Below are 16,337 nucleotides of genomic sequence, written 5' to 3' on the forward strand. Positions count from 1 at the left end.
TTTCCTTCCTGCCTTTTTCCCACTCTCAAGAGCCTTGTGCAAGGGGCACCATAAGCAGGCAACACTGATATCAGACAGAGGCACCTTAAGGGTGCTCCAGTTCTCCACCATTTTCCTCCACTGTTACTGCCCATGCACAGAATCTATTTGCTAGTTTCAGTTTTATCAGAATCTGAACACTTTTCCACTGTATCAGAGCTGTTTTCAGAACTCTCTTTTCTTTTGCTCTTCAGGGGAAGTCATTTATCTACACAGTCAACAATTAGATAACTTAGTATTTATTCCTTTCTCTTTCTAGGGTGATTGCAGTACAGGAATTACTGCACCTTTTGCTGCAATTCTATTTTAGTGCGGGGATCAACATCCCTGGCAAGTACCAATCCCTATACCAAACGCCCACCATTCTCAATAAACTCATCAAGAGACTCCTCCACAGCTACCTACTTGCTGTTGTTTTAAGTAACAAACTAAAGCTTAACCCTGGATTCATGGATTTAAAAAGTCACTGGAATGAGACAGGGTGCTGCCTCCATTGAGCTTGCTCTTCAGAAGAGAAATGCTTTGCCACAAAAATGTAAGCACTAAGTGTGAAAAAGTCATCCCAAAATTTATTCTCAAAATGTCAACAGAAACGCATCAGTAGATACTCAAAACTACAGAGTTCTTAAAAGTCATACATTCACAACTCAGAAACTTGACAATTGGGATGCCTTTTGCATGGTCTATGTAACAATATCCATTTTACAGTGTAAACAGGTACTGGTATGTTCTTACAAGTCCAGCAGGAAAGGCACAACTCGGCATACAGAGATCATAAGCAAGAATTAGGTGCAACAATATTACACAAACTTTTGGTAATCTGCATTTTTGGGGCCTTCCACAACGGAGACTGGACTTGAAGATTTCCTGCAGTCAACAACTAGACTTCTTCCCATCGTTCAGTCCTTCCACACCAAACGCTCACTTTCCAGTCTGGTTTTGATCCCATTACACACACAGCTCCAGCAGACGTTAGAGGAATAGTGAAAGGGCAGTCCAGTAAGTCTTCAGGTGCTTCCACTAATACATCAGGTTTTGGTTTCAGATAGTGCATGGAAGCATCTGCTTGAATCTCAGTTCATTACAGTGGTCATTAATAGAAAAATAGACACTACAACTACAAAAGGAAAAAATGAGGTAGATAACTTAGAATCCAGATGACCATCCAGCAACCTTCATACAATACACATGGATCATTAATTACCATTTTGGTAGAATGCAATTTCACAAACCACCAAGAAACTTAATGACCAGAGTAGGAATGACATCCAAAAACCCACAAAACATTTAACCTAAGCATTAATACTTCATATTTAAATACAGGTTTACACAGACTGATCTAAATTACTCAAATGAAAAAAATAAAAATAAAAAAAGTCTCTTGCTAAGGAAACCAGTTCCCATGCCCAATTGCAACAGTCACCTGAGATTCCTTGCAGAGCTTTTAGACCTGACTTCCCAAGGCAAGTCTTCCCTTTCAAGAGAGGAGGAAAAAAAAAAAGTATATACATACCCACCCATGCTTGTTTGGGGCTCTTGGTATGGAAATAAAACATCTAGGAAAAACTGCACATCTTTGGAAGTAGGAGTTTTGGCACTATACTTGAAGGACTGTCCTAGTAGTAGTATTAAATAAGCAGCAGTCAACAAAACAGAGAATTAATTCCTCACCAGCAGTGATTAAAGAAAAACAGCAACTTTCTTTCCGCAGAACTTCTGAGGCAAAAAAGGAATTGAAAAATATATTTTTTTGGTAGTTTTCATAGCCATTATACTAAAAAGTACATTCAGAAACCATAGAGCCAAAAATCCAAACAGAAAAACTATTTCTAAGAGGGTGGCAGACATTCTAGGATATTTACCCGCATTAATAGTTTTTATTTCTCATCAGTAAATAGAAGCTTTTCCATCAACAGTAGGTTACTTCCACTCTATTCAAAACCCCCAAGTATTCCACTCTAAACAAAGAGGTAAATATTCTAACCTTTGGAATTTCAAGTTGTAGAAACTTTTGTAAGGCTGTACACATTAAAGTCACACGTAAGAACTACTTTGCAAGACCCGCATCTTTCCAAATAGAAGGAAATCCTATTATTTATTATTTACTATTTGCAAAGCAATATCATGATTGTACTCTGGGCAACTCTTACAAAGACAACCATAAAATCATTTGCACGTCAATAGGAAAATAGGAGGCTGAAGTGGAATCTCTTAAAAATATATGTTTGTGTATATATATATTTGTTCTTTCTGTACGTCAACTTCACTAGAGTTTTTAACTAACAGCAATTTTGTTCTCCTCCATGAAGTGAGGGAACTGGTGTTTTGGCACATTGTCTGCAGCAGCACCACTGGCCTTCTCCGTATCAGAACCAGTCCCAGACTGGGTTCCATCTGTTTTGGAGACCGTAGCAGTATTTATTGACGAACTGCCCCCAATGGTGACTGGAAGGGTTGGTAAGCCACCGCTCTGGATCACCGAGATCTCGTTAGTCTTCATTGCTATGCCATTGCTGAGTACCGCTGCGTACTGATTCCACACAGTGGGGTCAATGCTCACTGAAGGAGGCATTATATCCTTCGGAAACATTTCAGATACCTTCTTGGGATCATTCCCCAGCAGGGCCATGGGGTTATCAATCGAAAGCCTTCTTCCCCGCCTGGCAGAGTTATTCCACATGTGAGTTCCTACATGGACCTTCCAGAGGGGAAAAAAAGTAGGGAATCGTTAATACTGCAGTTACATGGTATACCGAAGTTCTACTCCGCTTACAGCCAAGTTGCTCAAAAGAAGTCACACATACACCACTTGCATTCAGGTAAGTATTTAATCTTGCTAATTCTTGTCTTTGTTCTCTTCCTGGCACGTGTAAGATACAGTCATTCTACTGCGCAACATCACCATGGCTCTCTAGAGTTTGCCACTGAGGCGCTTGTAGGAGTGTGTTTTTACACTTATTGTCAGTGATGTTGGCAGAGCTGCCTCCCTACCCTCCAAAAAATAAAAGCCACATTATTTGCTGGGAACAGACTACATTGGAAAAAATTTAGTTAACACAAGAAAAAAATACAATTCACCAAGGAATTTGGAAGGAGATGTTACACCTGAGCTAAAAATCTTCCACAGCACAAACATACTGGGTAACATAATGGTTCCTACAAGTGACTGTCCACCAACTGCAGAGTATTTTCCCTCCCCATCAGCATTTATGCAAGAGGACTGAAGAGCCTGAAGAGGTTCTCATGGGAAGAGAGAAGCCCCTGTGTGAGTGTGGGAGCTGAAAGCCCCTTACAGGGCAGACGGATTAATCTTACAATAAGGAAAGACTTGGAGGACTTCTTCAGCAAGTGCTTAGATGCAAAAATCCCCAAGTACTTTGTGCTGTCTCAGGATTATCCTCTCAGTTTTATCCCTCCTTGTCCTGCATGGTGTTTCAAGCAGTGCAGTGTAATACATGCATTCTGTAGGCATCATTTTGTAGAATTCGGTCAATGAAATGTTTATGTCTTGACACATCCAAGTCCACACAAAAATAAAGCAATCTCCTTAGTAAGGGCTAAGCCTTTCTTACCATACAAAAAGGAAAGGACAGTAGCAAAGACTTCTGTGGGTAATCTTGGCACACTGTTTATCCAGTTGCGTGAAGAAACTCAGGAAGGAGAGACAAAAGTCAAAGATAACCATCTGAGGAACTTAAAGAAAATCAAATTTGTCCCCAAAGGCAGGACGAAGACCGGCAATAGTCTTTCCCTCTCTGCTGTGACTTCCCCTGACAAAAGAGATCACAACTTAAGAGACAACTTACCTTCAGGTTTCCTTTTGTTGTGAATGCTCTCCCACAGATGGTGCAGGCAAATGGCTTTTCACCTGTATGGGTCCGTTCATGAATCTGAAGGGCGCTGGCGGAGGAGAAGTTCTTCCCACACGTAGTGCAGATGTGCTGTTTGGCGGGACGGCAGAATTTCGGTCGTGGCACAAGGAGAGGGGCGACACCAGGAGAGAGAGCTGGTGGGCCAATGAAATGGCTAGTGCTGATGGGACGCTCGCTGGGCATCTCCATCTTTATGAGGGCTGGTGGGGCTCTAACAAAAGCAGCTGGAATACTACTTCGACCTGGAAAGAAGGCAAAGATAACATTTATCCCAACCTCCTCCTGCTTCCAAGCTTAAATCTGGCTAAGACACCAGAGGCCCTGCCTTTGGAGCTGCACCTGCCTGAAGAACATTCCTGCCAAGCCCACCAAAGCCAGGTGGTAGGGCTGCTATTTCACTTGCTAGGTAAGATACTCTGAAAGAAATCAGTTCATCCCTACTTTTGCTGGTGAGCTGCAGAGTCAGGAAGTCTCACTTTGATGTCAAATTTAGATCAACATCACCCTCAGCGCTGAAGAGCTCAAAAATCCCACAAAAGATCCCACAGTTGTAATGCCACATTCTTGGGTTAAGCAGCTTTCCATGAAACACAAGCACGGATCCATCAAGTAAGGCCATGAAAGACAGTAAGCACGTATAGGTTTTTTTTATATTAAGGACCTTGTACGCTCCCCCTTGCAGGAGATGACAGCAGTCAGACAACAGGAGTCTGACAGTCAGGGAAACTTTCCAGGCCATGTTCCCTCTCCTACTGTAGGAGGAGGAAGAGGGGAAAGCTGAGGAGGTTTGGACCCCTGTTCATCCTTTTAGAGATGGATTTCCTTCAATTCTGCTACCTCACCCAAAGTTAGTGCCAGCATTTTGTGTTACTCACCATATTCTCCATTTGCAAAGTGTAACCCGGGTTCTTCTTTAATGACCTTTCGACCAATATTGCCGTAAGTTAAATCCAAAGCACCAACGACCCCTTCCATTTCTGCAGGTGCATTCTCAGGACCCTCTGATTTATTTCCCATGCCTGTGTCTTCTTGATTGTTGAAGCTAGGTGACTTCGACCTTACGCTCTCAGCTTGGCTGTTGGCTGGGGACAGAGCCTGGAGCGATGCAGACTCGGAGGCAGCAGGACTCCTGCCGTTCTGGTAATCTGGATCTCCTGCCACAGAAGACGAATCGTTTGTCGTGCCATCACTTTCTGCCGAGCCATTGTCACTAGACTTCAAGCTGCTTTGTCGCTGCAAGTTCAAAGCGGAGCTGACGATCTTCATTTGATTCTCCAGCGCTGCAATACCAGAGAAGCCAGCTGCTGTGGCTGGAGATTCTGATTGTGCATCGTATGGAGTAGGAGGTTTTGAAGAACTCCTAGGGCCATCCTGAGAGTCCAGGTCTTCTTCCATCTCTATGCTTTCCACGGTCTCATCTGGGCGACTAACATCTCCATTCTTCTCAGCCACAGTAGGGTCCACATCAGTACTGTCACAGGTGCTTTCCGGGATTGGTGTATTGGGTATTTGTCCCCCCATATGCATGCGGATATGCTGCTGCAACACAACTGCATTTGTAAACTTCTTCTGACAAATGGGACATGAATGTTGCATCTTCAAAGGAGTATTGGCCCGGTGGACACCATAATGAGTTTTAAGGTTCCCTTTAGTGGAGAAGGCACGGCCACAGATTTTACACTTGAATGGCCTCTCTCCAGTGTGAGTACGATAATGCATTTTGAGTGAACTCTGGCAGCTCAGCACTCTGTGGCAGATGAGGCACTCGTTAGGGTCAGCAGTGGATTTTTCAATATTTTCAACCAGCTGCTGGAGCTTCGATGTTTCTGAGCCTTGCTCGTTTGACCCGCTGACATGGAAGATGCTCACACTGCAGGCAGCTTGTGGTGAACTCAAGCTCTGCTCTGTTCCCGATTCATGACCAACCATCCCCGATGAGGATGAGCCACCCTCGCTTTCTGGAGAAGGCCTGGACTGCAGGTCACTTGAGAACGTACCAGGCAGAGACTCCTTAATGCCCGCAAGGCTGGAGATGGCCTGAGGTGCACTGGTGGCTGCAGAGGTAGGCAGAGTTGTTAGGACAGGTTTGCTATCCACAATTAGGTTAGACTCATCCAGTGGCACAGACATCCCATACGGGATTCCAGTGCTAGTGGGAACATTGTCCAGGTGCTCAGGAACTGGGTAAGGATTCATCTTTATATGGGGGTATTTGTCTTTGTGGCGCTGAAAATGCACTTTAAGGTTTCCTTTGGTTGTGAAGCGGTTACCACAAATGTTACACTTGTAGGGTCTTTCACCAGTGTGGGAACGGAGGTGAATCTGCAGTGCGCTGTCATTGCCAAAGACCTTGCCGCAGAATTTACACTTGTGTTTGAAGAACGGCTCTTCTGCATTCGGTTTGCTTTCAGACACGCTAATGTTGGGAGGTTTTCCCTTCCCCTTCTTTGAGGAATCGATCACAGAAGAAACAGCAGAAAGCGGATTTTGGAAGATGACGGAGTTGGATGACTGAGGTAGCAAAGGATTTGGGAACCGAGAAATGGAGCTGGGGAGGCTTCTGCTCGCCTCCGGCTTCAAGGGGAAGGAGGAGGAAAGGCCGGCAGCCAGCGAGCCGGCCGCCGCAACGCCAGTGTTAGAATGAGGTAGTTTTCCTTGCTTCAAGGATTCCAGTGATAGGCTCTGGCTTCCAGCTTTTTGTCCGATTAAAGCAACAGCAGCCGAGAGCTGCTGAGACATGTGAGCGCCCAGAGCTTTCAGCGGATCAGTAGCAGCTGCTATGGAAGGATGCAGGGCGTGGGGAGCCATCATGGCAATCTGAATGCGAATTTGCTCTGTCAACTGAATTTGCTGAAGTTGCTGCTGCTGCAAACACACCAGCTGCTCCAGGATCATGGGGATAGCATTGAAACTGGTTGCCGAAGAGGAGATGGCATCGGAGGTCCGCTGGTTCACAGCCACTTTAGTGCCGCGTATCGTCTGCAAAGTCACATTAGTGTTTGGTACTTTGGATTTTGGTAGATAGCTTAGCCCAGGAGCTGCAGGCGTGATGGGGGGTTCTATTTTAAGGTACATCCCTCCTACTGATTCAGCATCCATTTTTCCTTCTCTCTTTTCCATAGAACCAGTGCAGCTCTTTGCCTGAATGTCCTTGCGTGTCCTGCTATCCATTCGATCACTTGAAAAGCTCCCTAGAGAAGCTTCAGAGAAGCCTTCAGGGGGTACTGTTCCCTCACTGTCATTCATGATTAGAACAGGTGGATTTTTAGTGCAATTTTTCTTATGCTCAAGGAATTCAGTGAGATCAAAGAATTCTGCACAGCATTTCTCACAGATTTTAGTCTCCTCCATGCGGCACCTTTTGGAACTCATTTCACCATCTCTGTCACCTGGGACGTCTTGTGGACTCCCTTAAAATAAAAGAAAGTCACATTATTAATAGCTAGATTTAGACTTGAGTATTTCCTATTCTTAAGATCACCAACTTCACTTATGTTGCGAGTTAAAGATACAAGGCATTGGAATCAAGTTTACAGATCAATCTGAAGTCTTGTTCTTTGTTTAGCTGCCAAGTCATTTTTAGCCCCAAAGAAATCTGCATCTCAGTTCTGTTTTCAATGAAGACAATAAGGAAAAGGAATCTCAACAAGACTCAATGGAAAGAGGTTTATCGCAAATCCCTTTGTACAAGTAAAAACAGAACAGTACAGCAAGGCACCTGCAAAAGCCCTTAAAAAGAACACAGCCCAAGGAAGACAGAGAAAGCATCGTAACGCTAAGCAAAGCATCGCGTAAACTTATTTTGTGTTTGTACTTCCGGTTATAATTCTTTGTTACCCATCTCTCATAAATTCATATAAGATTGTTAATACAGAACTCCAGAGCAGTTTTTAATTGTACACTGATCTACACTGAGTTTTTTAACTTTCACTCCACCATTACGGAAGTAATTCCTACCGAAGAGGGCTGATAAAAGCAAAAGTAAGTCCAATATTAGCTTCTAAATACTTCAAAAGCACACTCACGTAAAAAAGCAACCTCTAAAAAGCCACAGTAGTAAAGAAAAGACAATTAACTTTCAGAACCCCACAGGTAGGTATGAGCCTACGCTGATACTGATGATTACTAGAGAGCAAAGCAACAAGTCCTGCTTGCAGAACACACTAAGTTGTTTTAGATGGGTTCAGCACACCCGGTTTAGCTGCATCCACAACTCGCCCGCTTTTAGGGAGGGGGAGGGAAAGCAAAGCTGGTCTACAGGTCCACTCCTGCTCTTCCTCCACCTGTGCCCCACAGAACAGACTGAGCATGATTTCCACACGGACAGAAAGAAAAAAAAAAAAAGTTGGGGATATATCAGAACGGGAAGAGAGGTTACGAGAAATTCTAAACCAAAACAGGATGTTTTTGCTCAGTCTTGCCATCTTTAAACAACAAACTCGCCCCCAGCTTGAGGCAGGCAAGCATTCGGGGCGCAGGAGCAGGGAGGGCTCAGGGGGTAAAACTCATGTGGCTGAGCGGAAGCGGGAAGGACTGTGGCTGTATCACAGCCCCCACCAGCCGAAATGTCTTGGAACTCACATTAATTGGTCCAATTTTGATGGGTGCCAAGGGTGCAGTAACCAAGTGCGTCACATCCCGCACACCCAGCAGGACACACTGCAGACCTCAACTGAGAACTTGTGTTACGAGATCTCTTCTATTCGGGTCTTGCATGTCCAGTAATTCACTTGGGGCTCAGCTCCGGTTCCACATTAACAGCCCACACCATTTTACAAGGGGAACCAAAGACTGTGCAAGCACAGGAGCTACTTGTGGCTTTCATTTTAAAGGTGTAACTGAACCACACATCTGATACATGTGTATATCCTGTACATGGCAGGGTGGAGGGGAAGCATGTCCAAGCAACAGCTCAAGCATGTTGACTTACTGTTTCGGGGTAGCGTAAAAGCTCTGAAAGGGAGCATATTGCAAATGTTGACGTTTGTTAGGTTAACACAGGTATTGTATATATATTCAACAAATCAAACTTTAACTGTTAACTATTGAGTGATGGAGAGTGCGTGTGAAAGTTAACTTTTTAAAAAGACAAAACCTGAGCAACTAAAAATCTAAGAATTGGATGCCTGTTATGCTATGGTCCACAGAGCCATAAATCCAAATCTATATTTATGCAATTCTGTTAATCGCGTACATTTCAGGGTTACAAGTCCTTGAACAGGGAGGAAAGGTTTTCTCAGCACAGATTTGATCAAAACTGTTTCAATCCCTCATATCTAAATGGAGAGAATTAAACTTTTTTCCCCCTCCTTCAGCCCAAACAACTTCCACAAGTAAAGGAAACAATAGTAAAAACATAGTTTTAGCATACATTTCCCACCCCAACTATAATGAAATTGATGCCTCTAAAGTTGATTTAACTCTATAGAAAAATATACAGAGCAATCTAGTCTGCAGACAAGAAGTACATTATTCAGAACTTGGTCAATAATTGGGTCATCTGAGGTCAAGAATGGATGTTTTTAAACTCATCTTTGCAAGAGTCTGAGGAGATTCAACACTAGTGCTTTCTTTCCCCTTGTAAAAAAAAGACAAGAAGCTTCCATAACTACACTGTACACTGAGTTGAAAGGTATTTCCTTAACTACTTTCCTAACTACTTCCATCCATCCAACAGTTATCTCACAGAACAGGCTGAAGCATCAAAACCTTTTTCCCAAATCCTTTAGCCTTTAGGGCTTCAGCACTCCAGGCTCCACTATACAGTTTCCTCATGTTGCAAAATAACCTTAGGTTTTGCTTTAGGTAGCACAAAGCTCTTCCTTCCACCATCTCTCCTCCATAAGCAGATGTGTTTCATGCGGTAGTTTGCACCTCCGGGGTGGTCATGCAAAATGTTTCAATTGGAATAGAAATGTCTGCATGAAAAGACTGTTCCCCAGCCCCCAAGATGATACTCCACGATACCTACCCCTAGACAAGTCCTCCAACTTAAACTGCTTCAAAGCCTCTGATCACTTATCTCCACTTCGCTTGATAGTACTTTCTTATTTTCCCACTTTTCCACTGATAATACACTAAATTCAAAGCTCCCGTCTCCAAACTCCAGCAGGCTCCACACTCCTAATATTCGCAAGTCTGAGGAGCTCCAGAAGTAACATTCCTGGTCCTATGGACCAGTTGTCACCTCAAAGAAAGAAACGGCAGTAAATTGAAGGCACCTATGCTCAGCAGCAGCAGGTTAGCAGCCCTGCACACTCACAGTTCTGTCTCCAATTCCCCTGTCTGTACGGCACTAGCTCAGGACTCCAAATAAATTCAAGTCCCTGCATGACAAGTAGAGAAGAGTCATGCTTTATTTTCCCTTTGACCTTAGAAAATAGTATAATAACTTTCCCTACCCCAAAAAGCATGTTTTTAAGATACATTCAGCAGAAGCAGGATGCTTGACTATTGTGTAGCAGCTGGAATAACACAGGAGCAATTTGTTGTTTCTTTAAAAAGAGAAACCCAACAGCTTCTCTGAAACTCTTCATCTTGATTTCTAGCTACATCCTCTCTCCAGCCTCGAAGGGGAACAGAGCCCGTGCAATCAGAGCACCTCATTCACTCAAACCCCTGTGCTGCCCTCCCCCCCAGCAGTTATCACTGACATGAACTTAACGGTCTGAAAACGTGGGGTTTTCTCAGCAAAGGAGCCTCCCTGTGCAGCCAGCTCTGGCCATACTGTACGAGGATTTACTGAGAAACACAGGGCCCCACCACAACCATTGCTGGTGCACTTCACTTACCCCTCTCCAAAGGCTTCCTAGGGAAAGGGCTTCTACTTTTTTTTTTATCTCCCCACCCCCGAATTTCAGGAATGTTATCTCTCAGCATCTAGTTATCCAATAAGTTAGAAGAATGCAGTAAACCCAGCAGGGGGGTTAGATTGAATCACTGGCAAATGGATGGAAAAAATCCACTATTGTGTAGGACAAGTCGGTCATCGACAAGGAAGGCTGATAAAATCCACACAGCTCCAATTAATTTTTTTTTTTTGAGGGAACCACTAGAAGAGGAGTGAAATAAATCTTGTCTGGTTTGATGTGGTTTCAAAAAGGGTGCTGCTGATCGACCACTCAGCTGAGCAATTAGTGACTTTTTTCAGCTGTGAGAAAATTATATTTCACTTGAGTTGGGAGGAAGTGGTCAGAGCTCAAGTTTGTGTCCCCCCAGCCCCCTTTTCTTTTTTCCCAAAAGTTTAATACATTTGGTGAGCTTACTTTTTCCACAGACATTTGATCAACTATTTCAACTTTAAAATTAACATAACCGTGAACTTCCCCAGTCAAAATTAACTCATGAAGGATTAGCAAGTATCTACTCCAGTTTTGGTCATGAAAACTTCTGCCATCAGCTCCCTGTTGCTCTCAGGCATTGTGACTGCCCGATTTTTTTCTGTTTCCAGTTGAAAAGCTAGGACTTAAAACTGGCCAATTTTTTCCTTCTTTCACTATAAAACACTGATTAAAACATTTTCTTTAACCATGAAAAATCACCTTGTGGTAAGCAAAATACAAAACTACTGATGGAAATATGCCAGACCCTTGGTGTTTTCTACACCGTATTTATCAGCAGCATTTTTCTACCCAAGATGAGTCAGAAACGTGTTACACCTAACAATGTTTCATGTGCTTTCAGGTTGCTTCTCAAGGCTTTATTTGATTTTTTTATTATTATGCCTCCGAGTCACCATTTTGATTATCCACCTACCAAAGAGAACGGGCAGAATATTATGGAAAAAAAAGCATCTGAAGAGCAAAAAGTGTTAAAACACGGAGGCAAGGTTAAGATGGAGGGCACGGCGCTGGCACTGCAGGCGCCCCCTCCCCACTCTACCAACCTCAAGGCGTTCCAAAGCGCTCCAAACCCCCCCGAAGTTGAAGCAGCCGTGACAAACCCCTTTTATAAAATGTCTGCGAGTTACCTGCCCAGGCGCACACACACACACCCCCGGAGGCTCCAGCACGGCCGCGTCCCGGCGCCGGTCGGTGGAGGGCACTGCTGCCCGCCCGGCTTTGCGGGGAACCGGCCGCCCCCGGGCGGTGCTGCCAGGCGGGGCCACCCCCGGAGCGCGGCCTCCCCCCGACCAGCATCCACCTGAGCGCAAACAGCAACCCACACACCACCCATCATTATTTTTTAAAGCAAAACCCGAACTTGGTTGAAGAAATAACGCCCAAAGAGCAGAGGTTGCCCCAATAAGCGGCAGCAGGGGCCACCCGCCCGCCGCCCTACCTGCGCGGCAGCGCTGCCTCCGCGGCGGCCGGTCCTCCCACAGCTGTAAAGGCGGCGGCCCCGGACCACACTTAACACTAGTACAGTGTTTAAGACCGAGCTAAACGGCACAAACCCCGCTGCCAAGGTCAATTGCATGAGAGTCCTAATTGTAAGCCTGACATCAACTTACCACCCACAGCAAGCAGGAGGAGGCAAAGGTTAGAGCAGCAGCTCTGTCAAAACGTCACATGCCGCCGAGCCCAGAAAAAGGGCTTCATCACTACAACCAATATAATGTTTCACTTACGTAAAAGGAAAAATTAGCCGGGCATCGCACCCCCCTCCAGCTCCCAGGCACCCTCACCCTGCACACCGCTGCATCACCCCGGCTGCGCAACCCAGGGCACGGCCGGGGAGATGCTGCCCCACCCGCCTTCCCCGCCGACGGGAGCTTCGGGAAACCTAAAATAAAATAAAATAAAGAAAACCACCAAAACCCCCTTATCTCTCCTCGTTAAACACCCCCCTCTCCACTTCTGCAGAGCTGAAAGCACGAACCAGGGATTTAAATAAAGGAAATCTCTAATTTTACCCTGAGAAAAAGTTGCGGTTTGATACTGTATTTTTTAGGAATGAATCAGATATTTAATGGCAGCAATCCAGCACAATGGGCATTTTCAACCCCTTTGTGAAAATGCTAATTTTCAGTATGTAGTATTATTCTCCAGTGACCACCTGCTGATTTTTTGACCTGTTAATTGATCACCAGGTTAGCAAAACCGTTTCTTAACGCGCCGCATTGTTCACAGAGGTGGGTCACAAATCGCTTTGCCAAAAAAAGAAACACTTGCAAAAGAGGAGATAAGAGCTTGATTTTATTATTACGGTTATGTATATACTCGATAATGTCCCAGACAAATCCCTGCGGTATTTCGACTTTGTAATGCAGCTTCATCACTTGTTATTTACGGGCACACCTGGAGTGGTGAATATCGAGACTATTTTGGAGATTTGAGGGCGATAAGAGGCACCGGAGCCGCAGCCGCGATTTTTACTTCTGAAAACGGAAACGCAGATCCCGCAGGAAGGCGTTTCAGCGCAGGGACCCGCACCGGCCCCCGCCTCCGAGCGGACCTCCCGTTGTCCCCGCACCCCAGCGAAGGGTCCCGGCGAGCGCGGCCGCGGGGCGGCGCACGGCAGCACCGCCCCCCCGCCCCGACCCACAAGAGATGCCCCCCATCCAAGGCGGCAGGAGAAGCCCCAAAATCCCCGGCGGGGCCAGAGCTTCGCCAGGTTCTCAGGGCAGTGCAATCGCTGCCCCGGCTCCTGGAGGGAATTTCATCCAGGGTTTTGTTAGAAGCGGGGGGGAAGCCCCAACAGCAACAACAAAAAAGCAGCTGCCCATTGCCCCAGAGAGCACGGTGTGTAGCGATCCTCCCCTCCCTGCACACCTCCCCCGCCCCAAGCAGGCCGCATCAGGAGTTATTAACCCTTTCGTTTCAGGGCAGAGCCGGAGGTGGCTTTCCAGCAGTGGGCAGAGATTTACATGTGGAAACATCACCTCCATCCCCCAACCTAACCATATGCACAAAGGAAAACAGTCATGCATTAAACATGGGATTTATTGCCTTCTGGCCAGCTTGCTGTTTCTTAAGTCACCATTAACCGGACCCAACAATTGCACATTTCGACTGAAAGAAGAGAGGGGGGAGGAGGAAAAAATTAAGAACCCGAACCTCTTGCGGGCTGGGAATAAGCAGCTCCTGTAATGCGCATTGGTATTGATCAGGTCTAGGGGTGGAAAAACCCCACACAAAATCAGTCCCTTACGAAGGCAGAGAACCCCCAAAAAAAGTTCTTGGGGCCGTATAGAAGCGTTTGGACACAAGGACCACAACTCCTAAGAAACGCAGCCCAGGTCGGCTCCCCACCAGCCTCCTATTCCTCACCCGGGACGCGCCCCTCCTGCCTCCACTTTCGTTTCGGAGCAGGACGAGCACCGAGAGCGCAAAGAGCGGGGCAAAGCCCCGCACCTCAGCCCAGGGGCCGCCAGCCCCCCCGCAGCCCAGCTCCGGGGAGCCCCCGCGGGAAGATGCTGCTCCGTGGAGGAAAACCGGACACGGCCCGGCAGCCCCGACCCTTCCTCGCTCCCGTGGCGGACACCGGCAAGCGAGTGTCCCCTCCACCCCTTTCCCTGCACACCCACCCCCACCGGGAGCTCAGGGCTAATTTGAGCGCAAAGGGATACTTTCCTCGTCCCTTAAGCAAGGCAAAGGGCTGCGAGCTTCCCTAAAAGGAGGAACACTGATTTGCGGTAGCGAAATCTCCCACATCGCCCAAATACAAAGCGCTCACGCACACCCCACATTAGCTCACCGGAGTTATTTTAGGAAGTCGGAAATCAAAGATGGCTGGAGGTCAAGCTACAAAAGGTCCAGGGCGATTGTGATCTCCAACGAAAATAGTCCGAGCGCCTTTTTTTTAAAGCTCCACAAAAATCCTCATATAACTACCGAGAAAGTACTAAATAGATCGGGAAAACCAAACTCGAGCCACTTCTTACCCCTGCGAAGACTATTCGCAATTCCTTCCTCTCTTCGCCCCCCCTCTCTGTTTGCCCCCCCACCCCCCATCCCTTCCGCCCTAGGGAGGCTTTGGGGTTCACCTCCCATGAGGCTGCACCTCGAGCGCAGCGGGGCCCGCGCAGCCCTGCGCCCCCCACGCGGGAACCGGCGCAGGTTCCGCGCGACCAGGGCAGGAGGGGCGGTGCGGGGCGTTGGGGGCCGCCAGCCGGGCAGGGCGAGGGACCCCTCGGGCAGCTTCGCGCCGAGACCCCTCTACCCCCCCCGAGAAACAACGAGGGGCCGGTGCTCCGCACTACCCCGCGGAACAACACCGCGCTGGGGCTCCGCAGAGGCGCGGGGATTTAAACGCCCCCAAAAGAGTGAGAGGAGCTGGAGGTCGGGCTCTGGGGTAGGAAAGGAGCGGGGGGGGTGAAGCACGAGGGTGCAAAAAGCCCCCCGGCAAGCGCCCCTCGCCACCCCGGCCGCCTCCTCCGCGCATCAGGAAAGTTGGGACCCGCCACGGCTCCGCGCCTTCCCTTGTGCCTTACCACTTGCAGCATCTGGGGGCTGCTCCTCCGAGTTGATGTGCTGGGGCTTCGCCTGCTTCCGTCGCGACATGGTGCACCAGCATCGGGAGCAAAATAGTAGCAATTATTTTCCTCTTCACAACAAATTCCTAGAGTTGGGAAATTACCCCCATTGGGCGGAATGCGCATGTCAGAGTAATTATGATTATCAATAATGCATTGCGATTTATCATGGGTCCCTGACAGCTGATTGGCCTGAGTCCAAGGGCTCACAGATTATTCAAATAAGGTCCATTGATCCGGGCGCAGCGGGGCACGCTGGGCGATGTAGTCCCTGCCCGGCCCGGCCCGCCCGGGCGGGCGACAAAGGCGAGAGCCCCGCCGGGGAGTGGGGCCGCCCCGGGCAGCGCTCCCGGGGCAGCGGGGGGGCAGGATCAGTGTGGAGAGTAAACAAACAAGCCAGCAGCCCGGCTTGCCCGGCTGACGAGGGACAATACCTTTGTTATCTCACCTGCGCTTTTTATATTGTGCTTTAAAGACTTTTTTTTTTTCCCCCTCCCTCCCTTAGAGCAAGCAGAAACCGGGGACAATGCTAATTCTTCCCTCTGTCATTAGATAAGGTGGAAAAGGAAAGAGCACTGATTGTCTGAATGGACGAGCCCGGGGTCTCCTGGTGGTGTGGGCAAGTTAAGGGGCTTTAAAAGCGGATCCAGACGGCGCGTAATTATGTTTGGTGTTGGTTCATTTGTTTAAAGGCTGCTTTTAAGTCTCACTTTCTGGGAAGCCGACAAAATTGAGCCAATGGTATTTTTAACAGCAAATAAAAACGTTAGACATTAAAGGTTCATGTGAAAAACTTGAAGCAAGTGAAGAAACACCACTTTGAAAGTGTTTTCCTGTACTAAGTTGACTGTAACTATATAGTGGAATCATTTTCATTTGTAGTCCCCTCTTCTGCTGTCGGGTTCCATGTGATAACGCACCACATTTAAAGCCTCCTCCAGAAGCCCCAGCTGGGTGGCCCATAGGGTTTGGTGCCACACTGGAGGTAGAGTCCATGTGGCTGGATGGGG

At 47.1% G+C, this 16,337-nt stretch overlaps 1 protein-coding gene across 4 annotated transcripts; it reads right to left on the minus strand.

Annotated features, from left to right (window-relative positions):
* Positions 1-586: 586 nt before the first annotated feature.
* On the minus strand, positions 587-15,603 carry SALL4 (spalt like transcription factor 4). 4 transcript variants are annotated; one of them, XM_065850215.2, is made up of 4 exons: positions 15,286-15,603; positions 4,787-7,321; positions 3,846-4,153; positions 587-2,737 (listed from the first exon to the last, which is right to left on the minus strand). In XM_065850215.2, the coding sequence occupies exons 1-4, from the start codon at positions 15,353-15,355 to the stop codon at positions 2,315-2,317; spliced, it is 3,336 nt and encodes a 1,111-aa protein (XP_065706287.1). In that variant the 5' UTR covers positions 15,356-15,603; the 3' UTR covers positions 587-2,314. The 4 variants fall into 4 exon arrangements, with proteins under 4 accessions (XP_065706287.1, XP_065706289.1, XP_071671701.1 ...); XM_065850217.2 differs by lacking the exon at positions 15,286-15,603 and adding an exon at positions 14,550-14,725; XM_071815600.1 differs by lacking the exon at positions 15,286-15,603 and adding an exon at positions 12,192-12,285.
* Between the last annotated feature and the right edge of the window lie 734 nt (positions 15,604-16,337).

The sequence above is a fragment of the Patagioenas fasciata genome, chromosome 16 (assembly GCF_037038585.1).
Source record: "Patagioenas fasciata isolate bPatFas1 chromosome 16, bPatFas1.hap1, whole genome shotgun sequence".
Classification (NCBI taxonomy): Eukaryota; Metazoa; Chordata; class Aves; order Columbiformes; family Columbidae; genus Patagioenas; species Patagioenas fasciata.